Here is a 17775-nt window from a genome sequence, read left to right as displayed (position 1 = left end):
TCCGTCGGTGGTCTCATGTCACAGCTCTGAGGCATATTCTGCGACTCTCCACTGTTCTTGTGTTTGAACTTCATGGTCCGACACTGAGACAGATGGCATCCTCCCCAGGTGCGTCGTTCAGGATTCATGACGTATCCCAGTCTCTTCAACGTCACATCCCACTGTGTGTTCATCTGTACGTGCGACTCAACTTCAGCATCGAGAACTTAAGGAGACTACATCTCCCATAGCATATTCGGGCTCAAGACAGTGTGTAGTATCTGCCCTTGTTCCCTGTTCGGTGATGTAAATCAGCTGACTCAGACAACTCCACATCTGGCTCAAGATACTGCTGCAACGAGACTCATGTGGACAACTTCACCTCTTTTTTTCATAAGAACTGACCTCTTCAAAAACGACCATTTCCACTCAAATCTTAACAGATCTTGCCTAATATCCCTGAACATTGAACTCACCCTGCACTCCTGCATGGCTTATCCTGTTTGACGGTCACTAATTCCACACTCCAAGCACTATAGCAGTCCAGTGACAATATCATCTATCCCTGTTATCACAAACTTTAGGCCTAAGAAATGCACTTCTGATCTCGCCAGTTCAGCAAACCTCAGTAATCTTATCCATATCTCTCCAGTTATCAGCTTCTCACACAGCAATGCACCTCAAAAAATAAAAATAAAAATGGCTCCATTAAATGTCCGGTCACTTACAAATAAATAATTTTTAATAAATGAACTCATTAGTACCATCAGTCTAGACTTCACTCTACTAACTGAAACCTGGCTGGATAAAAATGGAACCGCTACACATATTGAGACTGTGCCTCCAAACTTCAATTTCTTCCATACCACCAGAACTGATAGGAGGTGTGGTTGTGGACAACTTCAACTCAAAAATACAAAGTGTATGTGACAAAATTGCACCACTCAAAACTCAATATGTAAAAAAACAAAAGGCTCCATGGAGAAATAGAGTGGACATCAGATGCTTAAAGAGAAATTGTCGTCAGGCAGAGCGACAGCGGAGAAAAACAAGACTTCAGGTTCACAATGACATTTATAAGAATAAACTGAATGACTATATCATAGCAATGAAACAAGCTCGACAATCATTCTTTTCTAAAATTATCAATGAAAATATTAATAATAGTAAAGTGCTTTTCTCCACTCTTGACAGACTTGTTAACCCACCATCCACCATTCCCTCTGAAATGTTGTCCTCAAAAACATGTGATCAATTTGCTTCTTTCTTTAAAAACAAAATTATTACTGCCCTAAAATCTAGCACTGAACTGACCATTCCTTTCTCCAGGAACTCCACCTGTGTCATGTCTCACTTTAACTGTTTAGATCTGACAGAACCTGACAATATTGTCAATCAGCTCAGGTCCTCGACCTGCTGCCTGGATCCTCTCTCAACTGCATTTTTCAAAACTGTCTTTAACTCCTTAGCACCAGAAGTTCTACATATCATTAACTGGTCTCTCCAATGTGGTATATTTCCCACATCACTAAAAACAGCTGTCATCAAATCACTTCTGAAGAAGAACAATCTGGATCAAAGTGTCATTGCAAATTACAGGCCCATCTACAACTTACCATTCCTTAGCAAAATACTTGAAAAAACAGTTTACATTCAGCTCAAGAATTATCTCACATCAAATAGCCTTTTAGATACTTATCAGTCTGGTTTTCATTCCCACCATAGCACAGAAACGGTTTTAAGTTTAAGTTGTAAATGATCTTCAATCCAGCCTAAGAAGCTGTGTGTGAGAGAATTTCACAATTTCATTTGTGAAAGACATTTTTTACTGCCACTCATGCACTCAGATGAATATATGTCGGTTGACATGGCATTAAAAGAATACAGAGCTGTCACTCAGACACCTTGTTCAGAACTGGTTATTTGACTAACTCGACTGCGTATTTTTAAATGGTGGTCAATTATTACACTTATATATCACTATGTTGGGCCTATCAATTAAAGAAATAGTTAAATTTCCAAAAAGTGGCCTTGGTTATTGTCTGTGCTTGTTTGTAACAGATGAAAAGGAGGAGCAACATGGTAAACATGTCCATGTGAAGAATACATTAGAGAATACTGCAAAATTTGAGGCTAATACAGTCTGCTACCTTGTCACATGTCTCTGGCATGAAAATGAAGGGACAAATAAAATAAACCTACTGATTTTTCAATCCTGTGATTGCACTCTAGGAGAAAAAGCTTCACAGCTTCTTATTGCACTTTACTTTTTATTTGAAGGCTCTAGTGGTAAGCTTCTAGTTTCACCACGTTAATGAGAGAGTTTGTATGTGAATGGTTTGTAAAACGGAAGACACAATAATTACTTTTATCATTAATAGTGGAGCATACAAGACCCAAGCCAGACGACACAAAAAGACACAAAAAACAACAACAAAAATATTCAATTCACAGTTCAAGCTCATTGACAAAAGTAAAGTTGAGTTGTCATGGCATTAAAAGAAAACAGAGCTGTCTCTCAGACAGTGGAGGAAGGATCTACCAGGTATCTGAGCTTTGGAACTCCTGTGGCCAGGTATCTGGTACCGCCGCCGAGATGGCAGAGGACGGAACAACCTGGTGTAAGGTGTGTATGGATGGATCAGCTAGTATCGAGGAGAACTTTCTGATAGACTCAGCTGGGGCGCCCATGTGATTTTAGAACAGGTGTTCATCACTCTGTGCAATTTGGTTCTACACCTAATTGAAACCAAATTGCAAGCACCAATGCTTTCACTGGATTATAGTAGTGACAACTGGATAGTAGTGACAACTGGACTTGCTGTTTGTTACACAAAAACAACAACAATAAAGCTAAGCAAGTAAAATGTGTTTCAGTCTATCCTGAGGAGGCTTCCTCAGAGCATGGATAATGACAGGTCAGAGTGCTTTTGCAGAAAAGAATGAAAGCAATGGGTTACACAGTGCATGTACATGCATCCTCAATAATCAAATCACAAGTATCCAGTTTAAAAAAACATTTTCACACCTAGCAAAAAAAGCATCTTCACAGCAAACAACAACTTCCAATTATCTTTCACATTCATGTGACATGACATGAAAATGACATGGCACATCAAATGAAACACACACATCGCTTGCCATGCTACAGATGTGGAAAGTCTCCAAGTCACACCACATCACAATGTCCACAATGTGACATGCCATACTACTGCTTTCACCTAAGGTGACACAACTCAGAGAAAACAACCCAGAGAATTGGGCAAAACACAAATCATAAAAGAAAAAAAACATTACAGTAAAATGTGCAAATCTGCAAAGACGTAGCTGTAGCTGAAACAAACATCATCTGTAATGACTTACCTTTACTCCTAGGTAGTGTTAATACAAGCACAGACTGCTGGTCTATGTGATAAAAAACCTACACACAACATTGTTCAGCAGACCAGCAAGTATTAAGCTCCAGTTAGTGATTAGAGCGGATAGCATTGACAAAAGAGAGAAGTCTTACCCAAAGTTGTGCCAAAATTGAAGGATGTTGCAGTAGTTGTCCCCAAGCTAAACAACCTAAAGCCAGATGTTACCCTGTTGCCCGTTGCAACTCCAACATGGGATCCCATCCCATTTCTGGCAAAAGCTACAACTGAGCTTGAACAGATGGAAAAGCTTGGCCTAATCTTTAGGATTGAAGAGCCAACAGATTGGTGCTCCAGCATGGTTCCTGTTCCAGCAAAAAAAAAAAAAAATAAATAAAAATGACTCAGTACAAATGTGTTGATCTCACCCACCTCAACAAAGCACTCTGCGGAGAGTAATACATCCATTTTTTAGACTCTTCAGTCTCTTGCAGGAAGTTAGATTTTCAGGTAACTAGAAGGAAACAGAGGGTTCTGACAGATTCCCCTGTCCCTTGAGTTCACAAGAAGAGCCTTCATAACCCCTTTTGGATGCTCTTGTTTTTACAGACTATCCTTTGGCATAGCGTTGGTTCCTGGGCATTTTCAGAGAAGAGTGTCCATGATCCTTACCCTGCTGTACAGAGTGGTATGTCACATGGATAATGTTCTCATCTGGGGAAAAGATCAAAATGAGCGTGACACCAGACTTCACACTGTTTCTTCAAGAGCCTGGTGCCACACTGAACATGGAGAAATGGAGCTGGGAAAGCGGGAAGTTAAGTTTCTTGGTCATATCCTGTCATCAAATGGAATGAAACCACAGTCAGGCAAGACAGCAGATGTAAAATCAATCAAAGAGCCAACAAATACAGGAGAATCACACAGCCTCTTATGCATCGTTAATCAGCTTACAGCGTAACCAAAATCACTGAAACCATTGATCAACTGAAAACTGACCCCACTGAAACTGGTAACTGATGCATCTGCTTAGGGACTAGGTCCTCCTGCAAAAAGGGGAATTTCTGAAGCTTTGGGACTCCAGCAAACCACAGTGAGACCCCTTATCCACAAATGGTGACAACATGGAACAGTACTGAACCTTTCCAGAAGTGGTCGACTCACAACAACCACAGAATCCATCCAAAGAACTGCAGGCCTCACTTGGCCTCTGCCAGTGTTCATAACTCCACCATAAGAAAAAATGGCGCAAAAATGGTCTGCATGGGAGAGTTCCAAGACAACAACTGCCGAGCAAAAAGAATATGTGCATATGGCAAGTGGCGAGCATTGAGGAATGGTACATAAGTGCGAGCGGAGGCTTTTCTGAGCTGTCTCTTCTTATTCTTACATTTATGCAAGAGGTACTTGATAAAGGGCTGTCATTCTAAACTGTCAAAGTGTATTTGGCAGTTATATCAACGTGCCACATAAGCTTTGGGAAGAAATCAGTTTGTCAGTACCGTCTCAATTGTCAGTTTATGAGAGGAGCGCAGTACCTTTGGACAGTATCAAGAGACCTGTGGTAGCCATGCAAGAGTCAACACCTAACACCACACATGAGCAATTTGAATAGCACTTGCACTTTTGATTTTGAAGTAAATGATCCATCTTTACACTGGCTCTGTTGCTCTTGGGTGCATGTTTCAAAGTGTGTTTCTCAGGTGTAACAGTTGGCAGTACACTTGGTGATTCTGCACAGAGTATACATTCCTCAAATGTCAGTCTTTTTTGCAGTGAACCTGGCCCACTTACACCATTTATTCTGACTGACCACTGTTCATCTGTAATTGATCTCACATTTCTCTGATTCAGCCATGTCGATTGCTTTCTGCCTCTTCCAGTCCATATAATCTGTCCCCAGTCCATAAGTGATAGTCATCATAGTCTTCATAATCGTCTTATTTCGGGGGTGTGGTGGTCTTATCCTTAAGGGTTGTGGTTGGTTTAACAGTCGGTGTAGTTTCCGTCACTGCCTTAATGTCAACATGTTTTGTAATTGCTGCTACGTTCAGACTGAAAAAATGACTTAGAGTTGTGTATTTTGATGGCTGTGGGGATGAATGACCTCCTGAAGCACTCCGTCCTACACCTCAGTGACAGGAGCCATTGGCTCCAGTTTACGAGCCACCTCCTCATATTTGCGATCGGCCTCCTCTGCAATGTGTTAGGCCTCCTTCAGCTGCATTTCCTGAATCTCCATCTTTTCTTTGCCCTTCATTGCTTGGTTCTCAATCACCTCTTGATCACCTTCATTCCCCTCTCCTCTCACCTTCATCCCTCTCTTTCTTGCTCCATCTCTATCTTCTCCTCGTCCTTCATTGCTTGATCACCTTCATCCCTTTCTCACTCTCATCTACAGTCTTCTCTGCCTCCTCTAGCTTCTGCAGCACTGTGGCCAGTCTCTCCTTGGCTCGGTTCAACTCCTCCTCCACCAGCTGGATCCTATGGTTCAAAGCTGCTACATCACCCTCAGCTTTCTTTCAGAGTTCCCATTCACTGTCCATTATTTCTGGCTTCTGCCTTCATGGGTGCGATAAATGATAAGTTTGTGTGTAATGATAAATCATAAATGACATCAGAGACACATCCACCCATTCGCTCACACAAGCACACGCACATTCACGTGCTATGCACTGGGAGCAAATTGGGGGGAAGTGGAATGTACTTTCAAACCTGGAATAAAAGACATTGTGATCACTACAGGGTTGGTCTCCTATAGTTGGTATTGGTCTGCAATGCAGAGCTTTCCTTTGTTTTTGCACAAAGATCCTTTTGTTATGTTGGATACAATGTTTTTAAATATGTTCTAGTTGTATGCTCAGATTTTGTCATTGACATCTTTATGAAATCTTTCTAGCTTCAGTATGGGATGGTGAGATTGTAAAGCAAAATCTGTCAATTTGTCACACCCATCTTTAGAGCCATTGTTGTGGAGTGGAATTAAAAAGTATGTATGCAGGGACAGCTGGTATAAGTGGGCTTACAGGACTAAGCTCTCCCAAAACTATCTCTTACACGATGAGGATTTTTTTTTAAGTAACTTACAACAGATTGTTTTAAGTTTTGGTGAAACCAAGGGTAAAAAAAAGGGTGGATTTGAAGCATTTGTTGGACAAAATTAGAAAATATGGATGCTGCACAAGTCACATTGGTGTTTCCACCGTTAAGCTGTCCATGTTACGAAAATGCTGATTCAGCATTGTGAGATGTATGGTCGGATAATACAGTGGTTAGTGAGGCTGGCTACCACACGGGACATTAGTTCGAAACACAACCTATATGAGAGTTGTTTTTTTTTTCCATAGTTCAGCGTTAATATGATAATAATGTAAATAAGTCGCACTTCTTTATTTCACATATTTTGCATGAAAACACCAACTGAGTCTGTTAAAAATGTACTGTTAGTAAAATAGTTAGTGATTTTCATGTCAGTCTTATGATTGATGCTTGAAGAAGTGACTGAATAGATCAACACTTAATAGAACACGAGTGGGTCCTCAGCTAAGGCTACATATTTTGAGTGTTTTTGAAACTACTACTACTCAGTAGTTGGATTTTTTATTTGGTGTTTGTTGGTATTTGTGTCAAAAAAGGCTGAACTTACTGAAAGAATTCTGGTTTGAATTAAAATACAGCTAATTTAGTGTAAAGGGAATAGTTCCCTTTCTAGCATTGCCACTTGCTTGTCGTTTTGGTTTATCATTACATTTCTTTTTCTGTGTTTTCAAGTATAGTGTACCTGTTACTGATGTAAGTGTGTGTATTGTAGGTGATGTTTATTTTTGCTAATGTGTTAACTATTTAATCAGTATTGCGCATTTGTTAGCCCACCCACCAATGTCACCACCATCCACCACTGTGCATAAATTAACTTTTTTTTTTTTTTTCTTTTACTCCTCCCATCTCCCAACACATCCTCGTTAACTTGACTGGTGATTGTGAATTGTTTGTCTACCTGCAATGGACTGACGACCTGTCCAGGGTGTACCCGGCCTCTCATCCAATGACAACTGAGATAGGCTCCAGCAACCCCCACGACCCTTGTGAGAATAAACAGTTGTAGAATGTAGCTGAGATGTGACATGTGACACCAGATGTGGGAGTCATCAGGCTGAAGAACGAGGCCTGCAGGGCATGGTTGGTCTGTGGGTCTCTGGTAGCAGCTGATGGGTGCCAGATGGCTAAGAATACCGTGGCCAGGGTAGCTGCTGAGGCAAAAACTCAGGTGTGGGAGGAGTTCGGTGTTGTATTATCATGATAATGCCTGGATTTAGGGATGCATTGTGCAATGCAACAATTTTCTCACAATATTATTATATTATGAACTGTTATTACTTTATGAGCGACATCATTAAGGCTCATAATGTAATAAGTTATTACATTATTACAAAGCCATTATTGCGTTATGCGGTCATGATTTTATTACATTACGAACTTTTGTTACGTTTAAGTCCCTTAGGTCCTCTGATCAGCTCCCCTTGGCCATCCCTAAATCCAGGGTGAAGCTCAGGGGAAACCGGGTGGCAGTCCCAAAGTTTGGAACTGGGTCCCTCTGCATGTTAGGCAAGCCCCCACTCTGCAGGTGTCTAAGACACATTTTTATACTTTGGCTTTTTCAGGCGCAACCTGAGTGATTGGTATTCTTTATGTGACTCTTATGAGTTGTGATTGTGAGTTGTACTTACTTGTAAAACCTTTTAGTCTCAACTGTGTTGTTTTAAATGTATATAAATTGATATGGTATTTCTATAAGGAGATGAGATTTTGATTCAGACTCAGACATTGCGTGTGACTGATGAGGCAAACTATGGATGGTGGGATCTAAAGTCTGTTTTGGACTCACAATACTTGTTTTTTATTGATCATTAACATTGTGTATCTCAGGCTTATGTGAAAATAAAACACATTGTTGCAATAAAGGATTCACATTGTATATCATCATCTACACTCCAGAAAATATCACAGTGGAATATCAATGACTTTGAATGAAGCTTCCTATTGAGCACTGAATTCTAAACTAACAGAATACCGTACTGTTACAGTAAACAAACATTGTCTGTTTCTTTTATTATAAAGAGGTTGAAGACACCACCAAAAATAAATAATCTCTTTCCCCTCCAATTCAAGTTGTGTGTGAATGGCATGAAATTTAACCTGGAAAGTTAACTTAAACAAAATTAGCAAATAAGTTTTTAAGTAATGTTTTAACATGTTTTCAATGAAATTGTCAGTGGCAATACATTGTTCTAACCACAATAACAGATCTTGCAATACAAACATTCACTGCAGTGCCAGAACTGATATTTTATGGTTTTATACAGGGGTGCCGCCAATTTAGTATATTTCGTATTTAATGTAGCTCGTATGCACTTTATATCGATAATATGGACTCTTAAAATGTCCTTAATATATATATTGTGTATTAACACACACAGAATTAGAAAACCTTGTGGTTGTTAGATTACTGAATACTTAATTATCTCTCTCCTTTTTATTTATCTTTTCTCTTTCTTTATTTTTTCTAGTTTCATCTTGCATAACCACTTATAAGAAAACCCCTCCACCTGTGCCACCTCGGACGTCCACCTGCTCCACAGCCTCCAAGCCATATATCTCCATTACAGCCCAGAGCAGCACAGAGTCTGCACAGGTACTGCACAGACAACTAGTATGTGATGTTAATCTGCCATCTACATTCTGCATTGCGGGCTGTCCAGTGTGGTCTGAGTTTGGCAAGGGGAAGAGAGCTCTTTGCATCAGGGTGTTTGGGATTTTTTTCAGTGGTGGCTCAATACATATCAACAGTAAATGCAGAGAGCTTTGTTCTTCTCAGGAGAACCATGAGACAGTTTAAGAGCTGAGCTTACCATCTGTAGGACTCATTTGTTTGCCTGTTTCTGCTCAAGGATTTCTCATGTGTCCTGCTCACCATTATTAGCACCCCTTAATTTCTTGCACAACCTCTACAGTATCTTCGGAAATAAATGGAAATGTACCATCATCAGGATCTTTTAATTGGAGGTCCAAAGTAATTAGACAAAGAAAATTGTTTTTTCAACTTACATATTGTTATTTCAAAGAAGAAACCGAAAAAAACAGCATGTGCAGCAATAATGGCACCCCTCTTTAATATTTGGTTGCACACTTTTTCGTAGTGATGATAGCCTCCAAATGTTTCTTGTAGCATCTATAAGCTTCTTGCACTTCTCAGCTGGTATTTTCTCCCACTCTTTCTTTGCAAATTGTTCAAACTCTTGAACGTTTGCAGGTTTCTTTTCCCCAATGGCAGATTTCAGTTCATACCAAGATTTTCGATCAGATTGAGATCAGGACTCATTGCTGGCCATTTTAAAATAGTCCATTTTTTCCTCTTCAACCATTCCTTTGTGCTTTGGGTCTTTCTTTGTCTTGCTGGAGGACCCATGATCTTCGACTCAAACCACGTTTTCTTACACTGAGTAGGACATTTTGCTCTAAAATCTTTTCATAATTCTCTGATTTCATGATACGTTCTGTGATACGATCAAGGCCTCCAGTACCAGATGCAGCAAAGCAGCCCCACAGCATTATGGATCCTCCACCATGCATAACTGTTGGTAGGGTGTTCTTTTCCTTGTAGGCTTCATTGCGCCATCTGTAAACAAACTGTTAGTGTGCATTGCCAAAAAGCTCTATTTTTGTTTCATCTGTCCACAGAACATTTTCCCAGAAGGATTGTGGTTTGTCCAGGTAGTCTTTGGCAAAGTCTAGTTGTACCTTTTTATGTCTTTTCCTCAGCAATGGTGTCTTCCTTGGCCTTCACCCATGAAGCCCTGTTTGGTTTAGTATGCGCATATGGTGCTTGTTGAAACCATGACCCCAGACTGTTCCAGGTTGCCCTTCAGGTCTGTGGATGTTTGACGTGGTGTTTTTTCCACCATTCGCACCAACTTTCAAAGACTTCTCAGAGTCTGTTTTGTTGTACTCTTCCTGTTCTATTTTGAAAAGATTTGTCTGTGTTTGTCAGTTTTACTTCCCTCTTTGTTCCTTTTCCCGCCTTAGTTGATTAGTGATGTGTTTCACCTGTGTCTTGTTCCCCCTATATATTCAAGCCCACACGACTGTTGATTCTCTGCCAGGTTGTCTTTGACCCTTGAGTCTTTGCTTTCCAGCCATCTTATTACATCTGTTTTTGCATATTATGCATGACCTGTTCTGTTCTCCTCAGTTTTGGATTTTGTTGCCTGCTCCTACCTGCTTGTTGCCTTATCCTGCCTGCCCTACCAGGTGTATGACCTGCTGCCTTGCTCAGATTAAAGATTTAGGATTCTGTACCGTTGCTTCCCTTCTTTGGTACTTGGTTAACGCTCACAAGCCTCCTCAGACTCTCAGCAATTTTTCCTCTTCCACCCACCTCCAGGGAGGTTCTTGACAGTTCCATGCTAGGCAAACTTCTTAATAACACTGCGCACTGTTGAAACAGGGATACCAAGGTCTTTGGAGATGGCCTTATACCCTTTGGAGGTCTTGTGTTTGCTAATTATCGCACTTCTGATGTCCTCAGACAGCTCCTTTGTCTTCTCCATTGTGACAAAGGAACAGGGGATAACAGATGGCTTTTTAAAACACAGAAGTCATCATTCATTGGCTAATTCATGTCACATGGGAACAGACAATTTATCACAGGTCATTCTCATTTGTGATTTACCACAGGTGAGTTACAAAGTGTTTCCATACTAATTTACAGCAAAAGTGCCAATACCAGTGACACAGCAAGCTTTAAGTTTTTCTATTTTTTTACTCCCATTGTTTATTGTTTTAAATTGTTGTTTATCATTTGCTCTTTTGTATCAAACACGAGTTCTCTATAGAAAAGAAATGTTTCACATGATTAAATTTTTTCAGAAGATATTCCACATTATGTACTTTAACTTCATGGGTGCCAATAATGGTGAACAGGACTGTAACTTGTTAATTTTGACAGCCATAAAAAAGCTTTTCCGATCACATCTGTGATTATTACAACCAAAGAATCAGACCTGAGGAGGACCAACACAGGAAGACTTCCACTTTCGGTGATAAATCATTGTATAAATACTTGAGTGAAAAGAAAGAAACAACCACAAAAATTCTGGTTCTTATAGTGTGTTTGGCTCTCCTGGAGATGCAATGTTTTCCTTTGTTGGCATGTTAAATAAAAATGCCATATTGTGTGTTACTGATCAAATGAACACATCTTCTTGAGCAAGGTTTTCCTGTATCTTACAAAACCAGGATGCATACATGGAAGAGGAGGGACCAAGAGGGGACATGACCATCCAATCAGGGCTCAGTAACTCAACAGAAAGCATTGACAGCATGAAAGCCTTGACAGCTGCCATAGAAGCTGCTAATGCTCAGGTTAGCGCTTTTGTTTTTGCAGTTGAATCATAGTCTCAATTTCACAGTAACGAAGTCATCCCTTAAAAATAGCCACCAAAAACGTCTAGTGTTTGTGGAATGAATATGAATATGTTTTTATATCTCTCATGATATTACTGTATAGGTCCATGGACCAGCCAGTCAGCATGTAAGTCACAGCACCATGACAGCCAGTACCTCCAGCCCCTCAGTTCTGAACAGGGGATCAATGATTGAAGACCACCGGGATGAATACAAGAAAGAAGCTCTCAGGAAGGGCAAATGTCTCTCTATAGGCATCCAGGTATTCATGAGAACTAGACGAAATAGTGGGATTCAGTTACATATACATTATTGAGCCGTGTATCTATGTTTCTACTCACTTGTCTCTAGAACTGTGACTCTTTGGTGACTCTTTGGTTTTCCTATTAGTTATAATTAGAAGGAGGTTCTTTATGTGTTTTTTAGGTGGACGGACCAGAAGAGCTTCCAGATCCAGAGGATCCATCCAAATTCACCTCTGTAGGGGTGCAAGTGGAGGATGACAGAGGGTGACAGTTTTAATTTCCCTTACCATATAGATTTTTTTTTCCTTGAGTTGTTTCACTTACCTGATGAGGCACAAAGGTGAGCCCTGAGCAGGCTCTCATTTCTGATGCCAAGTGTCAAGTACTGGGGTGGTTACACTTGTCGACGGTAATGTGGGTGTTGTAAGGTTTAAGGAGGACAGAATCCTCCCGTGGAACAGAAAGAGCAAACACTCACTTGATCTTTATTTTTAATATGATTTTAGACCATAAAAGCAGGACCTCATGCTCTTTCTGACATTCTAGCTTTCAAAAAAATTCAGAAATTTGGACTCTTTCTATTGTTGTGATGTTGAATTAACAAAGTAAAATGTTAGCTTGTTCACCCACTAAGAGGAAGCATGAACATTTAACAGGGATTGTTGATTTACTTACATTGTTCTGGTATTACAGCACTTTGGTTCACTGAGGTTGTTTTTAAATGTGCTTCAGAAATGAATTCTGACTTGACTTGACTTGAGCTGCTTTAGACCATCAACAGACTGTTTAGTTTTAGCCCACTGATTATGTATTCTTGCAATAGTAATTCAGAAATACAACAGAAGGAAGCTGCAGAATAAGATGCTGTAAGACTTAATTTGCACAGACTACATGGCCAAGCCTCTGGAATTCACTGACTGCCAGTTCAAAGCAAATTCAATATTCTGAAAATGTCTGAGTTAAGTTCTGCTTAACGTTTGGCCAGAACTGTAACCATAACATGAACCATTATTTACTGCTGTTTTATCAATCTATTTACCCATCTTATTTGAAATTTGATTTATGTTGTTCATTGCGGTTGTTTGCGGACTTCTGCCATTGCTTTTTTTCATTTTATTGCAAATACACAGCACTGTTTCTAAACAATAATATCAATGTAACTGCCTACTGATGAGACTGGCATAAATGCAGCTATGCACACATGTACACAACTTTTTTTTTTTAATTTTTTTTTTAATTATTTGTTTATTTATTTATAATTGGGTAGTAGGTTTCCTATTGACTTTCCACTTTCCTATGACGTTCTGTCCATCAACTGCCATCTCAGTGATTGAGAAAGAATTATAGTTGCCTATATCTTACAGAGCATTGATTACTTCATTGCAGAGGAGCTGTCTTCTCCTTGAAATATTTTCCCTTTGTCCAACAGACTTCTGTTCTTCAATCCATGTCATTTCTTGATAGAACATAAACTGTACAGAGATGGATGTGTGACTGCTCCCCAAAAGTGAAAGCAAAGCATCTGCCCTGCTGGCTGGCTGCGGGGCAGGTAATAAGCGCCACCTTCTCTATGTTAGTGGATGGGACTCAAACTAAAACACTAAAATACACATCAAATAAATATCTTTTTCAAGGATAGATTCTAGGTAGCTAATATAATGTGTGTACTCAAGTATGCACTATTCTGATAAGCTTTTTTTTTAGTTAGTTATTTGTCACTATAGAAACAGGATGTGATCTCATAATGACTACTAGTTGCCATGCCAACCACACTGTAAAGCAATCCTGTGAGACCAGTAGGAATAAATAAAAAAATAAGTACAGTGTATAATCCAACATTTCTATGTCACTGGCAGAGTTAGAGCAGAGCACAATATAAATTAAACAAAAACACAACTTGTCCAAATCCCTGGCAAACTAGCATCAGTTTGTCCAGTGGTAGGAAATGGAGAGGCATTGTCCCTATTTATATACAGTCTAAGTCATAGAAGCCAAGTGCTCATTTTAATAAATCAGTCATCATTTATAATATCTTTAATACATATTGGCAGTTAATAACATTTTCTACTGTTACATCTACTTTTTAGCAACTAACACACAATCACCAAGCAACTTTTAATAGCCAAATATACATTTGCTTTTGAACCTTTCTAGTCATCTCATCTCATCTTTTGTACCGCTTAATCCTGCACTAGGGTCGTGGGGGTTGCTGGAGCCTATCCCAGCTGGCATCGGGCGAGAGGCGGGGTACACCCTGGACAAGTCGCCAGCCTATCGCAGGGCTGAACCTTTCTAGTTTATATGTTAAACAGTACATTCATGTCGAGGGTTGCTCTTTCAGATTTCAGATTTGAGATCCGAGACAGAGAGGATCGCTGCAGATCCCACCCACCCTGGCCATGGACTGTTTGTACCTCTCGCTTCACAGAAGAGGCACAGAAACATCAGAACCACAACCAGCAGAGAGACAGCCTCTTCCCCAGAGCTGTGAAATCAATCACCCCCCTCCTTGCATACACACACACTCAATCCTCCCACCTGACACAGACACACAGCTCCCCCACGACCTGGGTCCTTGATATTTGCTTGATATCCTTGATATCCTTGATATTTGCTTAAAACAAATATCAAGGATATGGAGTGTGAGTGTCAATATCATATATGTGCGAAACAGAAGACAAATGAGAAGGAAACAGAGAAGCGGTTGCTCTGGCTGAGGCCAAAGGAGAAACCCTGGCGTCGGGGGTAGGCGGGCCTAAATTCCCCAGTGCACCGGCCAGCTGCACCTGATCACCCAAATTATTATTAATTTCAAACTGCATATGATGAAGTACAAAATGAACAACAAAACATTAGTTCTGGGCTTTACAGTCACCAAAGTCATGTTAAATCATGTGTGAGGATAACCACAAACTTATCTGTCAAAGTTATCTTCAGCTGTAACAAAGTTGATGGACTACTCAAAAGATTTTTGACATTCGTCATTTCTATAAAACCAGTGGGATCTACTTGTGTAGGTTGAGTATTTTATTCCAGATTATTATTAATAAGTGTATAATCATATTTTACCATGAATCGTATTTGATTTTGCTTGAAGGGAGCATATGGAGCTGGTCCTCTTCCACAGAGCCCACCATGTTGTGCTGTCATATTTCCACTGTAGCCCAGACCAGATAAACCAAACACTTTTAAAATTTTATGTTGAAGTGGTGGCCACCGTAGATTCTCCTCTTACATCCTTGTAATATGTAATATATGTAATGTACAACATCTCCACTAGATGACACTAAAACCTACCTTCCAGATTTTTAAAACAGTACTCAAACAATTGTCTGTTATTTGTTAAAGTCTGAATCATATGGGTGGAAACCAGAGTAGTGCAGCCCAGACGACCTTGTTGTGACATCCTACTTAGTAGTAGGCACTTACCTTCATTGTTTCCTGTCCTGTCCTGTTCCAGTTTCCACACAAATGCCAGGTCTAAAGGTTTCCCAGCAGAACACTGCATTGTAATATGGTTTCAGTCTTGGTTAATGTTATTTATTTCTACTGTCAGTTTTAATGTTGTGGCTGATTGTTGTATATCCATGGTTAAAAACTGGAAAAATCTTGATGTATGGTATTTGCTGTTTGTCTCCCTCTGGTGGACAGGTATCGTCGGTTCCAGCGCTCCAACAGTGTGACAGCAGCTGTACAGGTAAGATTTGCTGCTGCTTTGTTTTGCTTAAATCATATTTCTCTTATTTCATAGCTAATAAAATGTTTTGTTAAAATTATTAATCAAATGTAGTGGACATATTACCATGGCCAAAGAAATGTGCCATACTTTTTGTTTGGATTTTGATCTGGAATTTCATTTAGATCATATTTTTCTGTTTTCTCATTTTACTACATTTACTTGACCACATTTATGTATCCTGTGGTTGTCTGGACTTATTTCACTTTGACTCTAAATTCAGAATTATTTTGTGACATACTTAGAAAATGTTCTACTGATTAAGAGTTAAACTACTACTTAGAGGACTATTTATTTAGCCTTGTTAAAGGTGTGCTCTCTAAATCCACTTTTGTATTAAACCATGACAATACAACCAAGCGCAGTCAGAATAAATATCAATTCAGGCTGAACAGATTTGCACTATTTACAACCATTCACTCAGGTACTGATTTATTACTTTTTTCATCCAGGCAGATCTGGACATCCCAGACATACTAGACATTCCGCTAGACTCTCCAGACACTGATATGGAAGTCCTGTCATCAGGTGCCATCTCTCGACAATATTCCCGTGATGCCGCAACTTCTACTGTCAGCATCCAGGGCTCAGGGAACCACTACCACGCGTGTGCCTCAGATGACTATGAGGATGTGGGCTTTGACCCGTCCATCCTCCCTCCTCCTGACCCCTGGATAGACAGTGTATCAGATGACCCGCTTAATGTTACCTTCAACAGCTCTGCTATTCTGGAGGTATGTGGGAGCTCATTCAGTGATGTTAATCCACAAACTTATAGTGCATTTAACAATTTATGTCATCGTGTTAGTCACAGTATTGTAGAGAGAACTATTAATTTCTCCCAAATGTCGTTGCCTGGTCAAACAGATTGAAATTTTTTCAACCTCTCAAATTTGTTGAATGAAAAGATTGAGGAGTTTGAACCTGAGACACTAGAATATAATATCAGAGTATGAAAACACAAAAAAACTAATTTAACAAAACCAAAATGACACAGCAAGTGGTGATGCTAGAGGGACAGCTGGTATAAATGGGCTAACAGGGGAAAGCCCTCCCAAGCTAATACAAAAAACATGAGAAATTTTTTTCACAGGTTGATTTAAATTTTGGTGAAACAAAGGGCAGCAACAGCACCAAGAATTCTAAAGAAAAACACAGAATATCTCTAAATGGGCTGATTTATTACTGTCCCAGCACCCCCAGTCTGCTCCCATTCATTTAGTTCTTGTAAGTGATTGACAGGTGTCATGCCACGCACCCATCATTCACTTGGATTAAATCCAGTCAGCCCTCAGGCTGCTGGTCAAAAGTACTGCTGGTGTCAGAGGGGGAGGAGGGGGAAGAAGTTATACCACACGTTGAACAAGGCGGATTACTTGATTTCTAATTGATTTCCAATCCATTTTTCTGAATGTCTTTGGAGGAAAAGTTGGAAGTTAGGACATTGGGATCACATCGGCCAAATGCTGTTCAAATAACCTAAAGTGACAAACGACAAAATTTATTCATTTTCGTGTTTCTTGGTTTGAAAGAAAGGACTGGCTATTTCCATGTCTGTATTTTGCATGAGATATGGCATGGACCCAACAAGAAATTGTGGATTGTCAGACAAAACTAGAAAACATGGATTCAGTGCAAACTACATCGGAAACAGCGTTAAGCTGTCCATGTTACAGAAATGCTGATTTAGCATGGCAAGATGTATGGTTGGATAGTACAGTGGTTAGCGACACTGGCTGCCACATGGGACATCGGGGTCCAAGTCCCAGTGATCTTCACTCTTTAGACTCAAAATGGATTTTATTTTTCCCCATAGTACAGCATTGGTTGTCATAGTTGCATAAAGGAAAATTCTCAGCTAAAGCTACAATTAATTACAATTAATTAAAGTTATTTATTTTTTTGTTCATATTTCCCAAAGGTTGCACTTTTCTATTTCACATATTTTGTGTGAAAACATCAACCTAGTCTGTTAAAAATGGCTGTTAGTGAAATG

The 17775-nt window shown here is 39.7% G+C and overlaps 1 protein-coding gene across 4 annotated transcripts in view; it reads left to right on the top strand.

Moving 5' to 3' along the window:
- The window catches only part of dlgap1a (discs, large (Drosophila) homolog-associated protein 1a), a 112499-nt gene that overhangs the window by 76648 nt on the left and 18076 nt on the right, over window positions 1–17775 (top strand). For all 4 annotated transcript variants that reach the window (XM_047589741.1, XM_047589740.1, XM_047589739.1 and 1 more), the window contains exons 7-12: window positions 8903–9027; window positions 11631–11756; window positions 11902–12060; window positions 12225–12307; window positions 15695–15740; window positions 16232–16513. In XM_047589741.1, the coding sequence (XP_047445697.1) occupies window positions 8903–9027; window positions 11631–11756; window positions 11902–12060; window positions 12225–12307; window positions 15695–15740; window positions 16232–16513 (821 nt within the window). The remainder of the gene's footprint in view (window positions 1–8902; window positions 9028–11630; window positions 11757–11901; window positions 12061–12224; window positions 12308–15694; window positions 15741–16231; window positions 16514–17775) is intronic.

This window comes from Mugil cephalus, chromosome 7 (assembly GCF_022458985.1).
Source record: "Mugil cephalus isolate CIBA_MC_2020 chromosome 7, CIBA_Mcephalus_1.1, whole genome shotgun sequence".
Taxonomy (NCBI): Eukaryota; Metazoa; Chordata; class Actinopteri; order Mugiliformes; family Mugilidae; genus Mugil; species Mugil cephalus.
The sequence above is the reverse complement of the archived record's forward strand: the minus strand, read 5'-3'. Positions and strand labels throughout refer to the sequence as shown.